The 26,144-nt window shown below is 31.4% G+C and overlaps 2 protein-coding genes across 4 annotated transcripts; one reads left to right on the plus strand and one right to left on the minus strand.

Annotated features, from left to right (window-relative positions):
- Positions 1 to 588: 588 nt before the first annotated feature.
- On the minus strand, positions 589 to 10,291 carry LOC146529781 (N-acetylgalactosaminyltransferase 6-like). The gene is made up of 13 exons (XM_085200056.1): positions 10,119 to 10,291; positions 9,548 to 9,750; positions 9,230 to 9,281; positions 8,445 to 8,756; positions 7,252 to 7,440; positions 6,936 to 7,113; positions 6,544 to 6,661; positions 6,129 to 6,239; positions 5,541 to 5,699; positions 4,922 to 4,984; positions 4,406 to 4,542; positions 3,880 to 3,991; positions 589 to 2,720 (listed from the first exon to the last, which is right to left on the minus strand). Exons 2-13 carry the CDS (start codon positions 9,737 to 9,739, stop codon positions 2,520 to 2,522), a joined length of 1,824 nt encoding a protein of 607 aa, XP_085056182.1. The 5' UTR covers positions 9,740 to 9,750; positions 10,119 to 10,291; the 3' UTR covers positions 589 to 2,519.
- Positions 10,292 to 10,773: 482 nt separating this feature from the next.
- Positions 10,774 to 25,777, plus strand: Cnx99A (Calnexin 99A). Of its 3 annotated transcripts, XM_085200057.1 has the most exons (14): positions 10,943 to 11,089; positions 11,353 to 11,457; positions 12,704 to 12,868; positions 13,293 to 13,442; positions 15,742 to 15,950; positions 16,315 to 16,522; positions 16,960 to 17,080; positions 18,550 to 18,692; positions 19,903 to 20,019; positions 20,347 to 20,487; positions 20,982 to 21,107; positions 22,259 to 22,381; positions 22,723 to 22,869; positions 23,327 to 25,777. In XM_085200057.1, the coding sequence occupies exons 2-14, from the start codon at positions 11,353 to 11,355 to the stop codon at positions 23,390 to 23,392; spliced, it is 1,821 nt and encodes a 606-aa protein (XP_085056183.1). In that variant the 5' UTR covers positions 10,943 to 11,089; the 3' UTR covers positions 23,393 to 25,777. The 3 variants fall into 3 exon arrangements, with proteins under 3 accessions (XP_085056184.1, XP_085056183.1, XP_085056185.1); XM_085200058.1 differs by lacking the exon at positions 22,259 to 22,381 and having other exon boundaries at positions 10,774 to 11,089; XM_085200059.1 differs by lacking the exon at positions 20,982 to 21,107.
- The last annotated feature ends 367 nt before the right edge of the window (positions 25,778 to 26,144 follow it).

A 26,144-nucleotide genomic window follows, 5' to 3' on the forward strand; every position in this document is an offset into this window, starting at 1 on the left:
AATTACAAAAAGACAAATGCATTTCACCTCTCAAGCAACAACAACAAGCAATATATCTAAATTGGGCGGAAAGTGGATAACGGAGTGTCCTAACACTTGGTGAAAATATTTATTATATTTAATCTGTAGAGCATAACCAAAATGTATTATAATTTTTAAAAAACACCTCATCGGCAGTCGTGCCTCAAGTAAAAAAAAAGTCGTGTAAATGTGACAATTGTCGGTTCGATACCCACTCGGGAAAACTAATGATTAAATATTAATATTTTTATTTATTTGCTCTGGTACTAAGCCAAAGCGTAATATGGTGGAATATTTAATATATTTTATTTCTTTGAATGGGAATCGAACTCACAGCCTGTCGCGTTTACAGTCGCACGCTTGCGCCCTTGCGCCACGACTGGCCTCGAAAATCTACCTCAACGAGTAACGATGGTCTCAAATTATCTTTGCGTTGATACAAATTATTTAAATATGAACGGACGATAAATTGTATATTAAAATTTAGTACAAAATTGCAACAAGTTAGTTATATAAATATAAAAATACTAATTTATCTATTTCACAAAATAACACATACAAACAACATTTATAAATTAGCTGTTTAAAATTTATTACTCACAATAATTTAATAATCTGTGATGATATCTTTGTGACGATAAAAAAAATCTGTTATTATTACAACATACATTATACAACATTATACATAAAAAAATAATTATAAATTTGTTATATTTGCATTAAAAAATTACAACAATTTATTACTAACATATACATAAAAAATGTATTTTTTCTTATGGTTTTAACTCTTTATTCGTGGTCAAAAAATTATAGGCAAATAAAAGGCATTTTTTTTTGAATGATTGTATCAATAATTTAGAAACATATTGCTGTTTAGTATTTAAGGATTTTTTGACAATGAAGACATACATTTTTTTAATATAATAGGCATTAATTACAGAAGAAACAAGAAGAATTTATATTTAACAAGTTATGTTGTTAGCAGCTGTATATAAAAATATCTGTAATCAGATATAAAAAAATCTGCTACATGTATTTGACATTTTTTAATAGTAACAAAATTTAAGGATTAAATTGAATGAACATAATTTTGAGCTAAAATTTATATCTTTTTATTTCTATATAAATATACAATATAAATATTTCATTTGATATATTAAAGCCTCTTTAAAAAAATTTAAATATTAAAAAAAATATATAAAAAAAAATCTATATAAAAAATATAAATAAAGTATATTGAAATAATTGAGCAATTAAGAAATAGAAATGATGTCACATATCGACAAGCAAGCCTCAAAAAATTTGATATAGAGATCAATTTGCATTTACAAGTGACTATAATTTTCTACACAAAATACACTGGTGTTAAAAAAAGTAATATTAATTATAATGTCGTATGCTACATAAATCATTTATATTTTAATAATGTCTTGTAATGTTTAAGCTTACATTAAAACATAAATTTCAAGTAACTTTCAAAAGATAATATTTTATATAACCTAACTACGACAATACTCACTATCAATCATAAAGTAACCATAATTCCATACATACAATACAGTTGAAAAAATGGATAAAAAAGGGTTAAGTAAAATCTAAACATATCGTTGTATTTAATCAAACCCACTACTACATCTTTACTAATCTAATCCCTACATTGTTCCACCAGCCCAGTAACTCGAAGAAATATTTATAAGTAAACAATAGCTTCAACAATGTAATGAATATCAATCAATTCCCTGTCATTAATTAAATCTTTTTTTTTTAAGAATTGACTTGTATAAACATCCATACCATTCTATTCTTTATACTTCTCCACTGAACCAGCAATTATTTTAAATTTTAATATATAGACTCAATTCTTCTTGAAAATAATACTATACCAACCATATACTTAGCATATATTTTTAAATAAACAGAACCCATTACCGCCTTTATACAAAACTGATCTATTCAATCATAGCATATAATTTATTCTTTACACTCTTCCAATTGCCACTTGTATTAGCTATTTAATAACTCTACGTAATTCTGTCTATGAAAAAAATAAATACAAAATACCAACATACAAAGCTGACTTCACTCAAAGAAATAAAAGTTATACATACATAAGATGCAACACATATTTTGATATAGGTGTCACTGTGTGTCACACCAACAAAAAATCCAAATAGTTTTGTTTAATAAAATGCACTACCACCTGTATAATAGTCTATTCACTATACTCGTCCACTGGTCCACAGGGACTTGTTCTCACTTGTCCTTGTCTTGTCAAAATGCATTATATGTATATAAAATATAATGTGAAAAAAACTTTTAGATATTGACAATATAGTGACGTATTCTTAATATTTTTTCTTCCACCGGAAGGTGGAATCTAACTAAATCCAAAATTTTTTTTATATAAGACTGACTGCTAGTTTTTTTTTTAAATTGAGTTCTGATTGAATTTGCAATTTCTATTCTCAGTTCGAATACACCACCACCATCAATTTAATTTAATCCTTATACTCTTCCACCGGCCCGGTGACTCTCCTGGCGACCTGTTCCCACTTGCTCAACATGTCTACGTCCACGTTCTCCACCGCCCACTGCTGAGACTGGGAGTTCGTTGAACACGGATTTATAAATATTTTTCTATTCGACGGGTCCCAGTCTAAGCAATTATCATTTGTACCGTGTTTTAGTTGTTTTGTGTCCTGGAAAAACAAAAATTTGCGTAACAGAGAATTGTATCGGCTACAGCGTGTGCCTGTATACGTGTCCAGCCGCGGGAGAATTAAACCCGCTACTGTCACGTTTACGTTGACAGCCACACGCTTGTTTTATTGTTTAGTTACGCCGCTGAACGCGCTTTGTCTTGTTATTCATGAACTCTGAATGAAAAAAAGAAATTAAAATGTCAAATAATTCAAGCGTGTGACGACAGTGGCGGGTTGCATTATCTCAAACATTCAGCATTTATTAACTACAGAGATATACTAGAATACGCAGGAATCAATAAATATATTTTTTCGACGTCATTGTGATAACCTTCAAAAGTGTACGAATAGTCCTAGATTCGGTATTTGTCCGGATAAATATATATTTTTAATTATTATAATTTTAAGTGTTACTTATAATATTATATACACATAAAAGAACTAAGTAATGAAAAATTTAGATAACTTGCCACTAGATGACTTTTTTGCCATTTTATACGTTATTTATGCACTTATAATTAAAAAATAGTAAAAATACGTTACAATTTGAACAAAATAGACGTTCTATTTACTATAAAAACCGGACAAGTGTGAGTCGGACTCGCCCACCGAAAATTCCGATTCCATTACAGGATTTTAAGTAAATGAGAAGTAAAAGTTGACTAATTTAGGTTTTCAGGCATATGCACTCATTTTGTATTAATTGAACTACAAGTATAAATTTATATTTTATTTTATGAAATGCTTTGGATTATTTACTTGATTAGTTTTGTAAGTTCTCACTTTGTGCCAAAGTTTCAGGATTCAAAAGTGCTTATAATAGTCTATTTGAATAAAGAATATTTTGAATTTGAATTTGAAAGCTCATAACTGTAAATCAACGACAAGTACCCTATACCTCTTAATATCGCAAATTCCAACAAAAGGCACTAAAAGCGACGCATAAATGCTCGTATCTTTTGGTAGCTGACTTAGGAGCTTAATTTCACCAAAAGACCTGACCTTTCCCATATTTAATATTAATTCTAACTTAATAGCACCACGCAATCTCCAGTTGTACAACCGAACGGACAAACCGACAACAAAATGATCCTACAAAAGTTCCGTTTTTCCTTTTGAAGTACGGAAGTCTATAAAACATATATTTCATACTAACCGGATAATACCTCCACAATTGATTACCACCGCCAAGGTGACAATTGTACAGTAGAATAGGACTCTTGGGAGACGCATCAGGAACGTCCCAACACATGTTACGGTTTTTACTCCTATAGGAAAATTGTTATACTGTTAATTTTGTTGATATTGGAAATCATTCTGTTCATTTACTAACCGGAGAGAACTTAGTGAGTTACTCTAAACAGCACTCGGATAAGCGATCTTTCGGTTAATCAACGTTCGGATAATCGTAAAATTTCATTTATAGTTTGTTCTTTTATTAAATAAATTACCTAATAAAATGTTCAACCTTTTTTTATTCAGAACAGAGGCCGTGGTGGCGCAACGCCATAGCATCCGATAGCAACCTCGACGTTATAGCATTCGATTTCCACTCGGTGAAATGAATTATTTCCATTTCTTCGCTCAGATAACAAGCACCCAAAGGGCGACGTTTAGTTCCGCTACTAAACACTCAATGGGAAATTCGGATTTGGGAATTGCGAGGAGTTTAAAAAACTCACTTTATATCTCTATGCCAGGACAGGATAAACTCCTGTTCACCGACGGACGCACTGGTACACGTTTTAATTTGCAAATGCGCCATTTGTGTGCCGTGATGGGCGTCTATACAGAAATGGGGATGGGACACAGGTTTAATCTGAAAAAATATATATTATTTTTTCACATAAAATATATACTTTAGTTGCAACTTTTTTATCCACTAATTTATTATTACTGTTTGTTAATTTATTTTTTTTAACGTTAATTGCTTTCAACTTGGATCCCGTAAAACATATAAGAAACATAAAAGCTGTTAGTTTACAAAAGTGGGCTCATTTCTAATCTTATAAGTAATCTATTCCGAACAGTGGAAAGTGATGAATTCCAAACAATAGGATAAAAATAAATTATAAAAGAAAAAGAAAAGAATGTACAAAAAATACACAACAAACAACTTGAAACAAAACAAAAATTTAAATAATAGAAATTGTAAATTATATTAAGACATAACTTAAACAACATAATTTAAAACTTACCGTTCCTTCGCCAAACGGGTTGGGCTCTACGGGCGGATATTTTGCAGTTAGGTCGAACGCTATCTGTCATTAAAAAGAAAAGAATTAAAGACATTACTATTCATATTAATAAAAAGGTCATTAGAGGCCACACGCGACGGTTGCGGGTTCCATTCCCACTCAAGGGTGTTACATAACGCTCGATTTCACAGAGATATTTTACATTATATGTCAAAACGTGACAAAGAGAGGAATTGGGTGAACGGCGCCGGTGGGAGAGGATTTCTTTTTTTCCTACACTTATTATTGCATTGCATGGAATAATTAAGTCGTAGATTAAGTTAGATTAATTTACTGTTCATCTAACATCGAAGGATCGAAGTAGTCTTATATATATCTAAGGATTTAAAGATTATTTAGATTAAATTTGTGTTTAAGTTTATATATATACATATATAATTTTCTTAACTCTTCAACTGCAGCTCTCGTAACTAGGGTATTAATATTTTAACAAGACAATGTGCGGTCCACGGTCCGCACAAGTACCGCTAATCAACCCGCAAATTGAGTCGTGCGTTGGGAACAGACCGCCCTAACAGCTTAATGGTACTAATTGAAAAACAACATTTTCAAAACTCACTTGCGTAATAAACCATCTAAAGGGTTTACAATTCAGTTGTTTCCGTAGAGCCTTCTGCTGTGAGACGTCTCCTGTGTCGATGCGGAGGTAGTGGGGTCGACGCCGGTACAAAAACTGGGCGTATTCATCCATCCACACTTCTGCTACGCGACGGTAATTCTAGAAATAACGTAAACTGGATTCATACATACGATGGTTTCTTCACTCTGGTAAGGAAACCAAGTGCGGCGTTTAATTGCAATTCCTCCACAATACGGCGGAAAACGGAATTATATACGTAGTGTCTTAACACTAGATTCCCAAGTTCCCTCTGCCTACCGTGGCGTGTGCGAGATATACCTAACGTGAATCTAAATAAAAGCGTCTACTTTATTTATTTTTAAGATTATGTTGAGTAAAATTGTTAAATCGGTTATCTCAATTAAAAATTGGCAATTTGAAAACAATATGAAAGTATGCAACTCATTCAAGGAACTCATTCATATCTTTAGGTAATAAACGCACACGGTACGAAGTAAATAGTAAATTGTGCTAAATAAAATAAACAATATTCACAAATTTTAATTGAAATTAACATAAAATACTCACTCGTCCCACAAAGTCCCCATGTCCCGGGTTTGGGAAAGGCGCAAATTTCCTATAAATATGTCCCACGCGGGAACACGGCGCGTCTACCATGCGACCCCCACATTGCCATATCTGTAAAAAAGTTACATCAATATATGTAGAAAATAAAATATCATTTATGTATATTATAACATACTATTTGTTAATTAACTCTTATTTATGCTTTTTAACGAAATTGGACACGAAATGTCTCGAAAAATAGACGTGGGAAAAAATTGTGGAAAAGCATGTCTTAACACTAGGTGCCCTATGCCTACCCTGCCTAACAGAGATATGTTGCTTGCAAAATAGTAAAAAGTGCATTTTAATTTTAATATCACTTTATTACACATAAAAAAACAACACCAAACAAACAACAAAAGAACTGCATATTCACCTTAAAACTCAATTCATATTGTTCGCCACCCCAAATGTCTAAGCCGGGATCGTAGCCTCCTAGCTCCCAGAAATATACACGAGATATTGCAAAGAGACCTCCAGCCATTATCGGACTCCTGAATAATTATAAATTACATGTTTAGCAAAAAACTAACAAAAGTTTTCTGAACTTTTACTTGTCCACTCGGGACGAAAAATTCTTAAATCAAATTTGGGCTGCGCAGATTTCTTAGATCTACAGCTAACTTCACGGCAGCCGCGACTCGTGGACCGTCCTTAACATACTAAAACGCTTAACTATAAAAGCGAGTCTGGAGTTGAATTCCCACTTGTTTGATAGCAGTTTACACAAAAAAAAAACTTCACTAAATCAAAAAAAAACAAACTCACTCAAAAGGTTCAGGCATATTTTCCTCGTCTTTAGGTAAAATAGGTAATCTTTTATAGAAGAACTCCCAGTCAAAGGCACCTCTCGCCCCTTCATCTTGAGCTCTATACTCGAAAGTATCAAATGCTATAACATCTATGAAGGGACAGACCACTGTCCTGTAGTTTAGCGCTATAGGTTCTGAAATTAAAGTATTATTACTCAATAATTTAAACTTTTACTTTTCTCTCAAAAAATTCGAGCGATTTAATATTTCAAAAATTCGATAATTCGTAACATTTTAACGAGAGATTAATAAAGTTGACTGTATATACTTACCAAGTAAAGGTGGAAGCCAGTTCACAGTGGCTTCAGTATGAGAATCTAAGAACACTAGTACATCTGCAGTTGCTAACTTAGCACCAGCCAGTCTAGCTGCTATGAGACCACTGCGAGTGTTTAAACGAATGACTTTTACTTTAGGCAGATGTTTTGCTAGGTAATCATCTAATTTTTGTTTTAGGAAACCTATAAAAATATTTTATTTATATATAGAATCCTTTGTTGCTAAGTTACAGACAACACTTAAGCTGATATTTGGCACACTTGACTTGTCTTGAGGAGCACTAAATATTTCTCAAAATTCCTATGGCAAAAGGAATAAGGTAGACTTAAACATTTTTATCATAAAGTCTCAATAAACGCAGTTGCGGGCAGCGCGTACTTAATATAATATTATATGAATCTGATTGTTTCAAATAATATTACATAACGCACTATATGTGCATACATATATAGCTTACTGTTAAAGCTTTAAAAATTATTACTATTAAAATTTAAAATATACAACAGGGACAGAATTTTGTGTGAGTCTATTTATCTGTGCATTTATAGACACTAATCTCAGAAACGGCTAAACTGATGTAAATGCGGTTTTCTCTTGTATATTTTAGAAAACTTCATTGACAAACTATAAGTTTCTGATTGTTTTTGTTTGTAGCAGGCCAAGTTTGACATCCATAAGTTAGGCACGGCAGAATACATGTGTTGTACAGCTTGCTTTTCACTGACATTGGCCCTAACACTACAGGCGCATAAATAAAAAAAGTCTCTGTTTTATTTAATTTAAATTTAGTCTCCAATGTTTGAATATTGTCTTTTAGAACACGAAAATAATTTAGATTACTAAATTAATAATTGTGTAGTTGAAGCAGGCGAAACTGCGAACGGCATGCTAGTTTTCAATAAAACCAATGTAAAAATGAATATCCAAACATTCAATATAAAGTAAAAACAATCTGAACTCAATAAATACAAAATATAAAAAAATAAAAATTATACAAGATAACCTTCATATAATTAACCAGGCACTATCTACATAATATTATAGAATCTGAAATTAAGCAAAATGACCTCACGAAAAAATTCTGGCTTTTTTGTCTATATAATATATTATTGTTTACCTCTGCCTGCCCTAAAAATAAAGAAATAAAGAAGTCTATAAAGAAAATAAATACATAAATAATACTCACTTTTAGTACTTGCATCATCAACCAAAAACACTTCTTTAATCAAAAATGTGGGTGATCTATTCAAAACACTGTACGCTGTTCGCAACAAAGTACTCCAATGTTCATTATGAAACGGCACCACCACACTGACAGTTGGCAATGACTCAATATAGAATCTCTTTTGACATTTAGCATGGCGGATGTCTGGGAGAGATCTGTTTAGAGGAATTAAGTCACTTAGGGCTCCGTTAAAACCATTTACGGAGTATAAATCTTTCTCTAATTGAGAATCTTTGTCTGGCAGGTGGGCCGGTTTGCCATGTTCACCTATACCTAGAAATTAATTTTATTTAATTAAATGACATGTGAAATGTAATTTCAGATATATTTCAATAAAGATAAGAAGATAAAGTGACTTTAAACAATTTTATACAACAACTTAAAGAAGAAGAGTAACTTAAAACTCACAACTTAACAAGTGAAATGTGAAATTTCACACCTTAATCCGTAACAATGTTGTGTAATCAGTGGCACCACAACAGTGTCAATAGAAATATTGTTTAAAATGTTAATTTTTTTTTTAGCTTTATGTTGTATCTCGCACATAGTGAAGTAGGCAGAGTGAACTCCGATACTCCATTTCTCATTAGGACATTTCTGTTCCCCACTTTAATTTGTTATAGATTTATTGGTAGGCAAATGGACATATTATTATGAATCAAGTCAATTCTTTCACTTATTTGTGTTGAGTTTGAAAAGAAAAAAATATAAATATTTTGAAATGTATAAAGAGAACAATAACTCACCCACTCTCTGCTTTTCATATTCAATCTGTTGATAATTATGCCAATCTATTTTCTGTAATTGGAATAAGCATTAGATTGTTTATTTAGATCAGCCATAGATAGTAAAATATTTAAATTACATTATTAATGCATTAAGATTAAAATCATATATAAATAATGTTAATTTAAACTGATAGTATATGGCTAATAAAACATACTTGATAAATAAATATATCTCTACATGGAACACAATATAATCAGATAAGAAAAACCTATGTTGTGGCAAAGTAAATTTATGACTGTATATGTAATTATTTTCAAAAACTGAAAATGGCTTACCTTTATGCTGGTAGGAACAAAATATTTTTTGTCATCAAATAAGATATTCTGTAATGATTCTCTCACAGGTTTAGTGACATCATTAAATGTCTTTATTTCTGATACACTCTTAACTAAATATATTAAAATTATTAATATTGTTACAATCAAAAGATTTCGTACTCTTAGCAGCCTCAAGCAATTTCGCCTCATTTTGTTTTTATCTGAAATAATTTTAAGCTAAATATTAATACAAAAACGTTATCACAAAACTACGCCTACTTCTTAAGTAAGTTATCTATCGTTGTACAACATTTATGAATAAAAATCTGAAATAGAACGTAAACGAAATCAACCTTTAAGATATATATATATATATATATATATATATATATATATATATATATATATATATATATATTAAGAAATAGTAAAACTAATATAATAGTAAATCTAAAGTGATTATTTCTCTACAGAAGTTGAAATAACTTATTAAACATTATGTTATATAGGTAAATATTTTTTGGATTGAAATAAAATAATTTGTCTCTTTTAACTATAACACCTATGTACATAAACATTAGTAACTTACTTTGGGGGAAAATATATCTTAACAGGCGGAAAAGGTAAAACAAGAGAAAAACCGGTACATTGTGAACGTTCAAGAAACAATAACTTGTTTTAATAAATATTATTCGTAGTGTTCGTAAACACCGCTGGCGTAAACGAACTACCTTCACCGCTACGAATGAACCCTATGTTGTCATTTGTCAATTTGTCAAGGCAACTGACGTCAGTTGATGGCCACAGATTATTAATACACTGCTTCTCTTAAAAACTTAAGTCATTTGAAAAAGGCTTCAATAATAATGTCGAGTTTCATGGTCCGACCTCAGTATAATAATATAGTACCATGGGGCGATGGTCTGATGAATTGACGTAGTAAATCCATGGTAGACGAAACCCTGTAAACTTTCTTGGACTCATTAGATTTGTCTTTTATTTTTTCATTTCATGAGTAAAGTAAAATATTTTTGTTATAGTATACAATTGAAACTAACTAACATACTGTATTAATCTTTAATAAAAACAATAGTGAGACATAATAAAATAAGCTTTATTTAAATGTATTGAAATTAGAGTGAATTAAATCGATACAATAAATTCACAATTTTAACTAACGTTCAAATTTTTTATCTACAAAATGAACTTAAGTATAACAAAATATCTTATCTAATAATAATTTAATCTACAAATTATTGTGTACATTACATCAAATGTCATTCGCTATCCTGACATCGGCTGACAACTGTTTGTTCGCTATTGGTCATTTTATACCAAAACACCAATCACTATGTAGCACAGATATAAAATAGGAAAGCCGTCAAATCAACTTAATTCGGGAATTCAATGATCGAAGAATATTGAAATTGAAAATCACGATAGATTTGTTGCGGCTTGCCACTTTGAGTTTTCGTAGATTTCTTTCATTGTGAACTTAAAAATTGTTGAACGCATGTATTTTAATGCATAAAAATTTATAATAGTCATTCATATAAGAAGGTACGTTGTTACGAATATTATAATAGGATTAATTAAATTTAGTTTTCAAAAAGCTTTCGTGCACCACATTGGCTTCAGTTTTATTTATTTTTATTGAGGATATCCGCTATCCGGTGTCCCTTGCTCGTATTTTGTTGTTGTTCACGGTCTATGATAGATTACTTCCTAATTTAATTAATGACTACCGTGACAACAGGAATTTTTGTGAGTGTTTACGGTGGGCTTAATGTATAATTATTCTGTAACTATTAAATTGGTTTCAGATGGCTATTTATTTTCGGCGATTGTTTACAAGTGCCTTACTGGTGCTTTTAATTGCATCCGCGATAGCTGATAATGACGAATCTGATGATGGAGTCACCGTTGAGGTTAGTTAACAATGCTTGACCTATATTCTTATTAAGTCACTTTTACGACCCAGTCACAAGTTTACTTATCTCATTTTAACAATTATCATATCTTTAGATTCTATTATTTTTATCACACGCTTTGTTATTATATATTACTCCTTAATCACCTTAATTTAATTGTACTTTTTGTAACATTTTTTTTATGTTATGAATATATATAGTGAATAAAAAAATCTGTAAATCTTGTTTTTTGAATATTTTCATACATACTAAAAACAAGAACATACATTATAAATCAGTAATATATTCTTGTCTGTCTCACATAGATAGTAATGTGCTCCAATTTAACTATCTAATTCTAAGTTTACAATCTGATAAGATGTAATATGATATTTTTAAATTATGTATATACCAGCCCCAGTAATGTAACATTCATAAATGTAAAAACATAAATGTTTTAATTTTATTATTCAATATTATATTTCCTCTTCCTCTTTTTTTATGTATATTTAAAAGACTAAAGGTATAAGTAATATTTTTACTTATTCTAGAGATAACAAGGAAAAAATGCTTAAGTATATGTCAATTTTGATAACAAAGTAATCATTCTATTAAATATATTTATTCTTAAGTGTTATGTATTCATAGAGAGCAGTTACACAACTTTGCAGCAGAGCAGTTAGAAATCTTAGTGTAAGACTGCATTTTCTGTAATCTTCCTAAATTTAGGACATTACATCTTGAAGACAGGGAATGAAAACAATCATTGCCTCAAGTGAAATTGAACCCACAAACAATTCCTTTTACACTCAGATCCTATCCTACTGCCCCACAATAGTATTTGATAAAAAATAAGTGTTTTGCGTTTTATCACATTGAATGCCCCCAATACTAGTTTTTCTCATTTCTTTTATGTACAGACAGCAATCAGTTACATTTTTATTTTTAGTATTTTACTATAGTTTGATTATTAATTATGAAGGACCCAAAACAAATATTTTTTATTTTTCTGTCTGTTTGTTTATGAGTTTGTGCACACCTATCTCAGAAACAGCTTAATCAATTTTAGTGCAAGTTTCACTATTATATTTTGGTAAAGTTAGGTTAACATTTAGTGTTTTATTTAAATTAAAAAGTTATATCAATATAAAGTATTTTCTTCAGACTAGGACAAATAAATAATTAGTAACTAGTATTACATATGTAATTGATAAACAAATGTATATTTAAAGTTTATGTTTTGAAACATTTGTTAACATTTTAGACAGTAGAAGAAGAACTATACCAAAGCCCCATAGTGGACCCAAAGAAAATATATTTTGCGGAACATTTTGATGATGAAGCTGCATTTAAGAAGAAATGGATTAAATCTGAGGCCAAGAAACAAGGTGTTGATGAAAACATCGCAAAATATGATGGCAAATGGGAGGTGAGGGTTCTTTTCATTTTCAAGCTATCCTGCATAGACAGAGAACATAGTGTCAAAACACTTCATACTCAGCATACTGCCTAAATTCAAGACATTGCAGGTCCAGTGGTGGGACTCTTTCTATTTCGTTGTCTTATCAGAGTAAGAAAATGAACATAATTCATTTTTTAGATGGAATTGATGTAATGTGACGGTTGTGGCCTAATCCCCTCTCGGGAAAATTATTTATTATTTATTAATATTTTCATTTCTGCTCTCTGACACCGAGGCAAAAAGCCCAGTGATTTCCAGCTCTGAATCTGAAGTGAGGAACCGAGTATCTTTACATTAGGTTCCCTCTGCCCACCTTGCTATCTGTGGCATAGAATGTAAAGTTGAAACAAAGAACAATTTGAAAAATGTACAAAATTGGTTTTTATTTCAGATCCAATCACCATCGAGGCGTATCTTGAAGAATGATTTAGGTTTAGTTTTGACGACTGAGGCTAAGCACGCGGCGATATCCGCTCTGTTGGACCGCCCCTTCGAATTCAAGGAAAAGCCGCTCATTGTACAATATGAAGTTACTATGCAGGTTTGTTATAGTTTTTATATTTATATTATTATATTTTTAATACTATGAATAGTCTATATCCGTTTTTATTTAATTCATTGAGGCAATTGTGAGATATAAAAATGAATAACCCATGTATAAAATCATTTTAAAAGTTTAAGTTTTCTTTAGGTTATGGAACATTCTGATGCAATATTGCAAGTGAAACTTTAAACATGTTAATTTTAACTCCGCCATCACCTGCAAAGCCGATAAGCCAATTAGCTATGTGTTACTTGTATTGTACACGTTGAGACTCGACATTTTTTATATACTAGGTCATAACTAAGTTGTAGCATCTCTTTTTAATTTATATATATTTGTATATTCTACTAGCTTTATGCGGCGTTGAGTTCCGCTATTCAGCACGCAATCCCTCCACAATTCGGCGGAAAGTGGGGAGTCTTAAAATTAAGTTCCTTCTACCTAACCTGGTGTGTGCGTGATTACAGCCTGATGCTGATGATTTAATTTTACTAGCTTACACTAGCTTTCATATGAGGGTAGTAGGTTCAAGCGGTTACATTAAACCGATATATCACGTTATGATGTAATATAGCGATAAATGTCAACAACACCTAAAAAAAAATATTGGCATCCTGAGATTAGTTCGCTAAATTATACAAACATTTATAATCATAAATTTAGATTAATAAAAATTAAAGTAATAAATCTGCTCCGCGCTGTATCCCATATGTGGATACAGCGTGGTATGCAAAGAGAATTAAATAGTGTTAAGATACAGTTTACCACGCCGGTTTGTTGACTAGCTGAACTAAACACCGCGCTTCGTCTACCAGAGCGAGAAACATGAAAATAAATATATCCATTCCTCCATGTGGGTATCGAAGCCGCAACCATCGCGTTTAAAAATATATAAAAATACTAACAAGTATCATTCACCTGTAGGTATTACATAATTCAGATCCATCCAGAAATACTTTGAAAAGTTCAAGTACGTCCGTAAATGATGAACATTGTAGCGAAAATAAATCACAAAGAAACTGTAAACAGACTAAAGAGATGCTGGCGTTGCTCCAAAACTCGTTTTAAACTATTTTAATGCGTTTTATTCTATTAATATTATTTAGTAGTAAGTGTCTCAACACTTGGTTTTCCAGGTTTTCTCTGCTTACCCTGCTATGTGCGGGATACAGGTGAAGCTGAAAAAAAAACATTTATTACAATAATTTAATAGATGAGCCGTTCTTTTTTTGAAAAAATTATAACTATGTAACTTCATTCTCGTTTTGAATAAAATATTCGTCTATTCTGTTTATATATAGACAACACATTCAAGTAAAATAAACGCCAAAATTGAAAATGAAAAGTACCCATTTTTAATTCTTATTAGCACAATGTTCAGTACAGGGGGGAACCTAGTGTTAAGACACTCCGTTCCCCACTTTCCGCCAAAATCTTATTGGCGTTCACTCTTTGTCTTGTTACCAGATCGTGGAAATGGTAAATAATGGTCGTAAATAACCTTTTATTTACCAAATCATAAACAACTTTTTACCGTTCAACTTGACGTGGGTTATAAAAATATATATTTCCTGATTAATTTATATTCAACTTCCAAGGCCAGTTAAAATACTTCTCTCTGCACGTGAAGCATTATGAGCTAAAACTTGGTTTGGGAGTGATAATAATGAAATTATTTACCACACTCTGGTAGTCTAAACACAGCGTTAAGTTAGGTTAGGTTAGCATAAGCATAGCATAACACGTAACATCTTGAAAATATTCGGTGAAAAATAGTATTAGAGATAGAGTAAAGCTGTCCTTCTTTTGGTTCACGCTGTATCTCAGACAGCAAAGTAGGCAGACGGAAGAGACCTAGTGTTAAGACGTTTCGTTCTCCATTAAAACACATCCGTTCCCCATTTTTCACCGAATTGTTGAGGCATTGCGTATTGGTTGCGGAAGTCAACGCCGCGCGTGACCTCGTTACCAGAGTAAGGAAATAAAAATGTTAATACTAGCGACCCGCAAGCGTCTTCGTCTGATTAACTATAAATTACTAAAAATTTTAAAAATAATTATTTTGAGTTCAGTTAGATTGAGTTTTAGGGCATAAATAATAGATTTTGTCATATCTCCCATGTACCTTACATATTATCTGTATAGATTTCATTTCCCCGAGTGGAAATCGAACCCACACCCTGTCGCGCCACACCACTGCCACCTGCGCATGCCACACCACTAACACTACACATGTGCCACGACTGGCCTCATCATTAGATATAGCAATTATTTAATTATTTATTTTGCCAAACAGGAAGGCCAAAACTGCGGCGGAGCTTATCTCAAACTTCTATCCCGCGGAATGAACACTAAAGCTGATCTCCGTCAGTTCCACGACCAGACACCCTACACTATAATGTTTGGGCCGGACAAGTGTGGGAATGATAACAAGTTGCATTTCATATTTAGACACAGGAATCCCATAAATGGTACTATTGAAGAGAAACACAGTAAGAAGCCCACGTGAGTATTTGATGTTGTTATACATGTCATGCCTCTAGGATAATTAATTAAATGAAAAAGTAATAAATCTTTCAATTTTGTTTTTTAATTTTTACTTTTAACATAGTTTTAATAAGTGTGAAATATTTCATTTTCTCTCTTATAGCAGTGTAGTATTTTACCCGAATGTCAATAAAATTTCTACGCCACTGTGAAGTTCAAATTTAACATAATGTTAAAATGAAAAATAATTATAATAATCAATAAATTTTAGTTTTAACGTCTAGTACATCATTTTATACTTCACTTTTACCACCCTTTTTAGTAATTTTAACATAATTAACAGTCAATTTATACAAAATAATTTTCTTATTGTTGTTTTTAGTCAGCGCCTCGACGACATATACAAAGATAAAGAACCTCACCTCTACACTTTAGTACTGCGTCCAGATAACACGTTTTCAATACTAGTTGACAATAAGGAAGCTAATGCGGGATCTTTATTAGAGGATTTCACACCTTCAGTGAATCCTCCAGCGGAAATCGAAGATCCTGATGATAGGAAACCTGAGGATTGGGATGAGAGGGAAAAGGTAAACCTTAATTTTTTTTTAACCACTAAATGTATTTAAATAATTGTTGTAAAACCACTTCCTTTTAGTCAAGATTACAAATATAATTCTTTCTTCTGATTCTGATTTATATAGAATAAATATTAAATATTTAAATTTTAAAAGAAAAATATGATAAGAAATTTATTTGTCTTGCTCTGTATACGTACGTAAAGAGAATATATAAAAAATACTTCTTTTTTTACTTTTAACTCTAAAAAACCCTTTATGCTAAATGAAAAATATTTTATAAATGTGCAATCCCTAAATGAGATTCAAATTTATAATCTTCATATTAAGTAAGAACTATGTAAACTAAGTCACGACGATAGCTTATTTGAAATTGACAATATTTGGTAATTTGGCTTAATTTTATGTTTTTGTTTTATCTTTCGGAAATAAAAAAAAAATAATTTCAGATAGTAGACCCGACAGCGTCTAAGCCAGAGGATTGGGATGAAACGGCTCCAGCTCAAATAGTGGACCCCAATGCTGTGAAACCTGATGGTTGGTTGGAAGACGAACCTGAGATGATACCTGGTAAGAGATTATATAAAGTTAGGTATAAATATGAGTGTGAGTTGAGTTCCGTCGAAGCTGGAGTAACACATATACACACACACCCACACACACACACCCACACACACACAGACACACACAAAACACAATTGAGATATAGTTATTACATTTTGCATTTAGACACACTACCTGTTCGCCTGCTCATTTGCATTTGCAGTTCGCGTGCTCATTTGCACCCTAAGGGTTGAATTCTTATAAACCATGAAACATGTGTTTGATAAAATATTAAGTCTAAATTTCAAATATCATAAAAATCGGTGGCAATTTAAAAAAAAAACAATTTTAAGCCCTTATCTGTGCCCTTAGATTAAGACAAACCACGAAATTTATTGTGTGTATTTAATGAAATTCAAATTTTATAAAAATCGGTGGCGATTTAAAAAAAAACCATACAAACTTTCAACATCTATTTCACCCCATTTAGGATTAAAAATTTTTAGAACTCCTTCTTAGTGAATGTCCAGATTACGAAAATAAACATCTATCCAAATTTCACGTTTCTATCATCAACGGTTACAGCTGTGCGTGCGTCTTACCTCAGTCAGTGGGAACATGTCCTTTTTAACCGACTTCTGTAAGAAAAGGAGGTTATCAATTCGACTGTTTTTTTTTTATGTTTGTTACCTCATAACTTTTAACTGGGTGAACCGATTTTGATATTTTTTTTTTATTTGAAAGGTATATCTTCCCGAATGGTCCCATTTTTTTTTGGTCCATGTCTGACAATGGTATCCATGAGAAAATCACATAAATCTTAAATTTGCATTAGGCATGTGCGCGACTAATAGCCGAATAACTCAGTGTCGCGCCAACTGATTTTGATGATTCTTTTTTTATTTGAAAGGATACACTTCAAGGATAATTTGGTGAAAGTTTGGTTAGGTTTCGATTATGGAATCCGGAGAAAGTTGAGAAAGTTTGTTTTTTTTGGTCAAAAATTAATTATACTGTAATAGTTACAAGCAAAAACTTTTTAAATTGATGTCAGAAGTGAGATTCCTGATCGTTGCATTTCTTTTCAACCAATCTCAAAAAAGAGGATGTTCTCATTTTCAACCAAGTTCAAAGAAGGGTGATTCCCAATTCACCCAAATACTTTTTATGTATGTTCTTGTTAATATACCAAAATTTAACTTTGCACAAAAATAATACCTAATTAAATGAAGTTTTACATAGGACAATCACAACCAATCGTTGAGAGCCACTACCACCACCATCACCACAATATAATATAATAACAAGGAACTAAAAAGTGAAAAATAATTTTACAAAGATTTTATAATTTTGAAGTCGGTGTCAAACTACTGCTACAACAACCTTATTATTTTTCACTTTTTATTTCGTTGTTAGAAGTCGGTTTTTCTTTTTGTTAAAAATTATTATATATATAGATGATAATGTCTAAACACTATTTTATGTATTTATTTCAGATCCTGAAGCCAAAAAGCCAGAGGACTGGGATGAAGATATGGACGGTGAGTGGGAAGCGCCACTGGTGGACAATCCCAAGTGTAGCTCAGCACCGGGCTGTGGTGTTTGGAAACCACCAACTATACCCAATCCTAATTATAAGGTAGGTTGATGTTTTGCTATGTCTGTTAAGATTTTTTGATTTTTCACAATTTAATTCTTTTTTATACTTTTTTTGTAATGAATATGTAGTGTTCTATTAACATAACGATGATTAATGATTATGAAACTAAAAGTAATAAATTTATATAATTAAGTATGATGTTACTTATTGCTTATAAGATTTAGAGTTAATGAATTTAAAATATGACTTTATTAATAATTCTTTAACATTTAACAGTAATTTAACTGTATAGCATTTTTTTTTCTTTAATAATTTTTTTGTTTCTATACTTAATATTATAAACCTAAACAGTTTGTTTAGTCGAACGTGCTAATCTCAGAGGCTACTGCTTCGAATTTAAAAAATATTTTTGTATTGGTTAAGCCATTCATCGAAAAAGGATATAGGCTATATTACATGACTAGCGGACGCGCGCAGCTTCGCTTGCGTATTTAGGGGTGAATTCTAATAAACCACGAAACATGTGTTCAATTAAATATTTTTATGAGTCTAAATTTCAAATTTTATAATAATCGGTGGCGTTTTAAAGATTTTTCCATACAAACTTTCAATCCCTTACTTGCACCCTTACGGGGAGAATTCTAGAAAACGATGAAACACGTATTCAATTAAATACTTTTAAAAATCTAAATTTCAAATTTTATAAAAATCGGTGCCGATTTAATTTTTTTTCCATACAAACTTTGAACCCTATTTCACCACTTTAGGGTTAACATTTTTCAAAATCCCTTCTTAGTGGATGTCCAGATTACGAAAGTAAACATTTGTCCAAATTTCACGTTTCTACGCACAGCGGTTACGGCTGTGCGTGCGTCTTACCTCAGTCAGTGAGGACAAGTCCTTTTATATATATAGATGATAATCGTTTCGATGTAGCCCATAGTACTTGCGGTTAGAGTCACCTCCTGCACTTAGGGTACATATCATATGGGTTACACCCGCGGAAAAAAACTTGTATATAAAGTTAAAGTCAAACGATTTTATTTAAAAGAAGAAGTTATATGCTGTTAATTTTTTTAACAAATAATTTACCACCATTTCGCTACAGTTACTGTCTAAGATCGGAACCCTTGTTTATTAGTGAAATTAAAATCTTTGAAAAAGACTGGAGCGAGTATTCGTTAGGCATATATTATCTTATATCAAATAATTATTAATAATAATATAATGTAACTTGTTTGTTTTTTAGGGTATATGGCGCGCTCCGCTAATACCCAATCCAAATTACAAAGGAAAATGGAGTCCGAGACACATTCCCAACCCACACTATTTCAAAGATGATCAGCCATTCAAAATGACTCCCATTGTAAGTATTTTCTATATAAGAACTATATTATTTTCTTTGTTCGTTTTGTTTTTCATAGATATACAAACATGTATTTATTTGTTGTTTTTTGTACTTCAATGTCTATTTATGGCCAATGTCATGGCATTTTATCATTTGCTTTATTATATGTACTTAATTTGGTTAACAAAATATTTAGAAATCTATTAAAATTTTATAAAATTGAATTGTAATAACTATATAAAAAGTAAGCGCTTCAATAAGAATATACACGTCAATATCTAATATTTTATGTTTTATTATATGTATATGTTTACAATGTATTAATAAATATATATTTTTTTGCAGCACGCCATAGGTTTTGAGTTATGGTCGATGTCACCACAACTATTATTCGATAATGTATTAATAACAGACGACCTTGAGGTCGCAGAGCAATACGCGAAACAAACCTATGCGAGAAAACGTGCCAAGCTTACTTCGGATTCTGTAAGTATATTGCCATACACATACATACATCCACACTCACTTATATCCATTTATTACTATTTATATTAACTCCCATATATTTGACCTCTGACCATTATGTAAATCTCTGTAACTGTCCTTGAGCTACCAGTTCTAAATCATCAAATCGTTCCATGAAATTGTTAGTTTCAATTTTCTTGCCCTGGTAACAAGACAAAGCATGGTGTTACGCAGTGAAGTATGTATAACTTTTTTTCTTTATTATTTTTAAAATTGTATATATTATTTATATACAATTTTAAAAAATATCCAACTTCGTACTTTAACCAAGTGCTTTTGCACTTGTTTTGGGGGGTGCAAGTTGTTAAGGAGTTTGTTTTGTTGTGTGTTCGTTATAATGCGAGTGTCTGTGTGAGTGCGGGTGCGTGCTTTAATGTATACTTACGTGCTTGTGGGCCTGCGTGCGTGTGTGTGTATTTAAATATAATAACAAAAAGACTACGTACACGCGCCAGCACACGTGGTGGGGACGCGCACTACAGGCCACGCACCACCGCCCGGGCTGGTGGGCGCTGTACGGGCTGTATGGGGCCGTTCCCATCAGCCTCTACCTCGCCTACTTGTGGCGCAGGGCCAGAGAGGTCGGTCACTACTCGTCTAACGTATTGTAGACTATTATATTAACTGCTAGAAGGGGTCGGTCACCATTTGTCTACCGTACTATGCACTAATGTTAAAAAAGTTATGTTTCCTAGGATGTATTCTGATTTTGGTGTGTTTGTTTATTTAAGCTAAAGATAGAAAATCCTTGTGCATTTGTTATTGAAAGGAACATGAGAGGTCCGATTATTGTTGTGAAAATGTTTGTTTCTTCTTATTTTGCTAGTTTAATCTGATTGATTGTAATGTGTTTATTTTAGTGAAAAAATTGTATTTGGTAGATTTTTTGGTGCATTTGGTAATAAATGCTGGGTGATTTAGTTTAAATGGGCTAGAGTAAAATTGTCGCTCAGTTTGCAATTGTACAGTTTAAGGTTAAGATATGGTTTTAAATTGTAAACACATGTATTTGATATTTTACAGATTTTAATAGATTTTTTTTTTAAATTTTATTTAGAAAATTTATTCATTGATTAAAAAACATATATATTTACTTTCGACTAGTCCAAGGCCCAATTGCAACACTGAAATGTACTGTATTGTCATTTATTTACTTTTTACATAAAAAGTTTATATATTGTATTCATGAGAATTATTATTTTCATATATTTTATTTTGTCATTTATTACCCATATTTCATATGATTTACAGTTCGCGTGATTTAAGTGCTGAGCGTTGTATTTATGTGAATGATTATAAAAGTAGAGATTGAAAGAAATTTTAAGTAAAATTTATTATTGAAAATCCATAAAAAAAATCCGATATGAAAAAGATATATCAATTTTTCGACACCAAACATTGCTGTCATAAGAACAGCGTTGTGTCAACGATTACTTTGGTCTTTGGTTACATGCATTTTAATAAATCTAATACGCAAAGAAAATATTAAAATAAAAATATGTGATGCTGCTATCGGTATAAGAGGTGTAGGTCGTTTATCCAACAGCCATCAACAAACCAGTTAAATCCAAGCAAGTGATGTTTCACCTATACTAAAACTATTTGACAAAAAACACTCATAAATGCAAAGCTCAGCTTAGACCTCACTGTACTTCTGTTTGTTTTCTCTCGCTACATAGAACATAAGTACCCGCTAGTGAAGTAGAATAGTAAGCAGTAGGCTAATTTCCAGGAGTCGGCCGTCGATAGACTGTTGAAGTATGCGGGTTCAAATCCGTGGGTTTATGCTGTGGTCATCGTCGTCTCGTTCTTAGTTGTCGGTCTTATTGCGTATATGTGCTGTGGATCTAAGGCGGTAAGTATTTTAAAAGATAATAAGGTAAAAACACAATAATAAATTAATATTTTATCCAAATTAATATAGATGTTTATAAATTAAATAAGCTAACTAACTGTTGAAATTCAAAAGGTTTTATGTGTGTCATAATATTAAAAGATTTTATTATATTCATTATAATAACATTAATAAGTTAAAAAAATTGTTCGCCAAGGTAGATTACCAGAAGGGACAATGGGAGTTTCTTTTTACATCATATCGTATACAAATACTATTAGAATATTTTTTTGTAATGAGTTTTTCATACTACTATATACATAGAAATTTGAACTTTTTAAAAATTGTTTCCCTTACATCAGGAACCAGAAGCAGATCAAAAGAAGACAGACGCAGTTCAAGAAGATGACCCTCACCAGTCTGATGAAGAAGAAGAAGAGAAGGAGAAAGAGAAGGTGGAGAATAAGCCAAGTAAGGCTGATCTGGAGGGACCGGAGAAGGAGGTTGAGGTAAGTTTTTAATTATTCTACTTCCTACTTATATTATAAATGTGAAAGTTTGTGTGGATGGATGTTTGTTTCACTTTGACGCAAAAGCTACTGAACTGATTAAGAGAAAATTTACAGTTTATGCACCAGAATAATATATATACCAGAGTAATGTATAGTTTAAGCGACCAGTCGTGACGCAAGGGGCAGAAACGTGTGACTGCACCGTTGAGAGGTTGTGAGTTTGATTTCCGCTCGGGGAAATGAATATTTAATATTTTCATGTCCTCGCTGTGCTAATGAGTTTCGTTAATGTGCTAATCAGTTTTTAGAATTCGAAAGTGTCATAATGGGAATGTTGTGTGAACACTTCTATTTCTAACTTATTGTTACTAGGTTCCGAGGAAATGTAGTACAATTTTTTCTATCTATCGTATTCATTCAAATACACTTTCCTAACCGAATATATTTATTCCAGAAAGCTCCACAAGACACTGAGGGCGCCGGCGACGGTCAGAGGAAAAGGAAACCTCGCAAGGAGTGAGCGCGATGGCAATATACACTCAACATAGCGTTAGAGCGAGACGGCACGAGAGCATCTCCCATCTCTCTCACATACACCCCCCAAGTTAGTTGCCTAGTTGTCTCCTTCATACATACTGTGTACTGATATCTATTATTTGTCAAAATATCGATAATCGACCGTACTTATAAATTGTATTTGGTTATTATGAAATAGTTTGGGTATTCGATTTTTTTTGCTTGTTTCCCATTCCACCAAAGAATCGACTCACTCGTTCGGAACAAAAACAGTTTTGTTTTTACTATTGTTATTATTATGATTTAATTAATAATAAGAAGCGGTTATTATTTATTTTTTTAACATGGAGGTTGTAAGTTTCGCTGTTTCCGATGCATTTTTTATGTAATTTTGTATGTGTGTTGAAATTATATGTATGTATTTAGCTGAGAATAAGTTGACATGATATTTTACTATAATTTCTACTGTATTTGACTTTTGTTTTTTTTTTCTTTAAAATTGAAAGAGAAGAAACACCTTAGTAATTTTTTTCTCTGGCTTTTCTTATATAGTCATAAATAAATGAATCTTAATTATAATAATAATAAGTTATACCCTATCTATCTCATTTTGTTGTATGAAATAAAAAATGAAAGTCTTCATTTGTTTTTCATTATTAAACATTTTCTTTTATGAATTGTCATCTTATTCCAAGCATTATATATATAAAATTGTATAACGTAGGTTATTTGGTGTGTTCATTGATTGTTTTATATATAGGAATATACTATATATTTTATTTAAAGGGACATTTTGATTATATTGAGAAAGAAATGTAAAGTCCATACATTTATAATTAAAATATGATTCATACAATTCACACTGTTTCATTGTTTTTATGATATACACTGACTTAGTATTATTATAAATATAAATTTTATTTTATTTAGAATTTAATATATTATTCCAATATGTTTGTTTTTTTTAATTAAGTAATTCAGTATTGTGTTAAGACATCAGTCGATAAAACCACAATGTGAGTTAGTAGAAGACCATTATTATACAATAATATTATAACGATTTTCGTTTGTAAATTTAAAAAAAAACATTTTCTATGTTATTGTAATAGTCACTTTAATGATGGTGGGTTTTGTCGTTAGCTGTATATATTATAACGTGCATTCTCCTATTGTGTAACATTCTCTTTTTTTTTATCGTAAAATCTCCTTCGTTTGCTCTCCATACAACGTGACATGGGCGAAGTGATTAGTAGGAAAGCCAAGAACAGAATAGAATAGATGTTAGCTGTCGGTTTCTTTTTGCATTTGCTTATGAATTTCTTTTTGTTTTTTATTTCTAAATGTGTTATAGGACCTGACTGACGTTTATTTTGGTTGACAGACGTGTTATTTTATTAGCTAAATTTTATTTTATTGCTATTTCTCCTCCTTTTGAATAAAGTGGAAAAAGCTGACAGTTATAAAAAGATCTGTATAGTCAAGACTTTTTAATAGATATTACAATTTATATGTCCTCCCGAACTATCTGTGTTTGTATTCGAGACTAAACTGACTTATTTGTACTGTCCATTATGCTGTCTATTGGATTTATAGGGAAATCTATCCTTTAAATGTGAATCTATCCTATTTATGACTTTGGATGGATGTTTGTTCCACATTCATGTAAAAACTATGGAACAGATTTAGAATAAACTTTATAGTTATACAACTTATATAATAAAGCTACAATTTATGTAAAGCTAAAGCTATACACTAAAGCTACAATTTATGTAAAGTTTTTGTGTAATTTAGCTAGAATATAAGAAAAAGTTAGAGCTGGCGAACAAAAGTTTAGTTGAATAGTAAATGAAGGTCAACAATTATTTTAAGGATTTGTGAAGGGATGTTACTTTGGCATGAATTCTAGGTCGTTTTGAAATTAGTGGGAAAGTATCTATAGACTCTTAACAACGTTAGCTATTTATTGTGGCACTTTGGATCACTTTTCTATTTTGGCCCAGCCCATAACAGATGTCCCTTGTCCCTACCTATTTGGATATGTCTTGCATTAAATTCTTTGTTGCACATTTAGGAAAGAAAAATACTTCTTATTAAAGCTATAAAATTTGGACGTAGTGGAATTTGATTCCTTTTGAAAATTGGACCGCCGGTTCAAGGCCCGCCGCGATCAAATTTTTATACGTTCTCTAAAAACGTAACTAACTATGAAATATAAAAAATATATCTATATCACTATAGAAATTGTTAACTTAAGATTATAATATAAAGTGTATTTTTTTCTCTTTGATATGTTATTTGGGCAGCTAACGCCATTACCCAGCCTTTAAGTTGTGTGATGGGTACAAGTAAAGGACTGTAATTTACATGGTAATAAAAATGAAGATTTCTATATTTTTGTTTCATTTATTCCCTTAGAAAATTGTTTTACTTATATTTGATCAATAAGCCAATTATTTTGCCACCTTTTCAATTATTATTTTTAAGCAATTAAAAATAATAATTGAAAAGTAAAAATTGAGATTGAAATTTAAAATTAAAATAAAAGCTTTTAAAAATGATAATTGAGGTCGTCGTGGTGCAGTGTAAAAAGCGTATTGTGTTTGTGGTTCTCTGGTAATAAGCCAATGCGCGGTATTGTGTTCGGCGGAAAGTAGGGAACGTGTTTACACTAGGTTCCCTCCGCTTGCCCTGCTATATGCGGTACATGGCGTAAAGAAATTATTGAATTCGTATGTGCCAGTGGGTGCAGGTCTCGG

Source organism: Heliconius melpomene, chromosome 17 (assembly GCF_056956725.1).
Source record: "Heliconius melpomene rosina isolate 202511_hmr_F chromosome 17, ASM5695672v1, whole genome shotgun sequence".
Taxonomy (NCBI): domain Eukaryota; kingdom Metazoa; phylum Arthropoda; class Insecta; order Lepidoptera; family Nymphalidae; genus Heliconius; species Heliconius melpomene.

Coding starts and splice junctions, on each gene's coding strand:
- LOC146529781 (XM_085200056.1), bottom strand. CDS start 9,739: ATGAGGCGAAATTGCTTGAGGCTGCTAAGAGTACGAAATCTTTTGATT. Junction 7,114..7,251: donor CTGGCTTCCACCTTTACTTG/GTAAGTATATAC, acceptor CTTTAATTTCAG/AACCTATAGCGCTAAACTAC. Junction 2,721..3,879: donor AATTGTGGAGGTATTATCCG/GTTAGTATGAAA, acceptor TTGTTTTTCCAG/GACACAAAACAACTAAAACA.
- Cnx99A (XM_085200057.1), top strand. CDS start 11,353: ATGGCTATTTATTTTCGGCGATTGTTTACAAGTGCCTTACTGGTGCTT. Junction 20,020..20,346: donor CATTCAAAATGACTCCCATT/GTAAGTATTTTC, acceptor ATTTTTTTGCAG/CACGCCATAGGTTTTGAGTT. Junction 20,488..20,981: donor CCAAGCTTACTTCGGATTCT/GTAAGTATATTG, acceptor TACACGCGCCAG/CACACGTGGTGGGGACGCGC.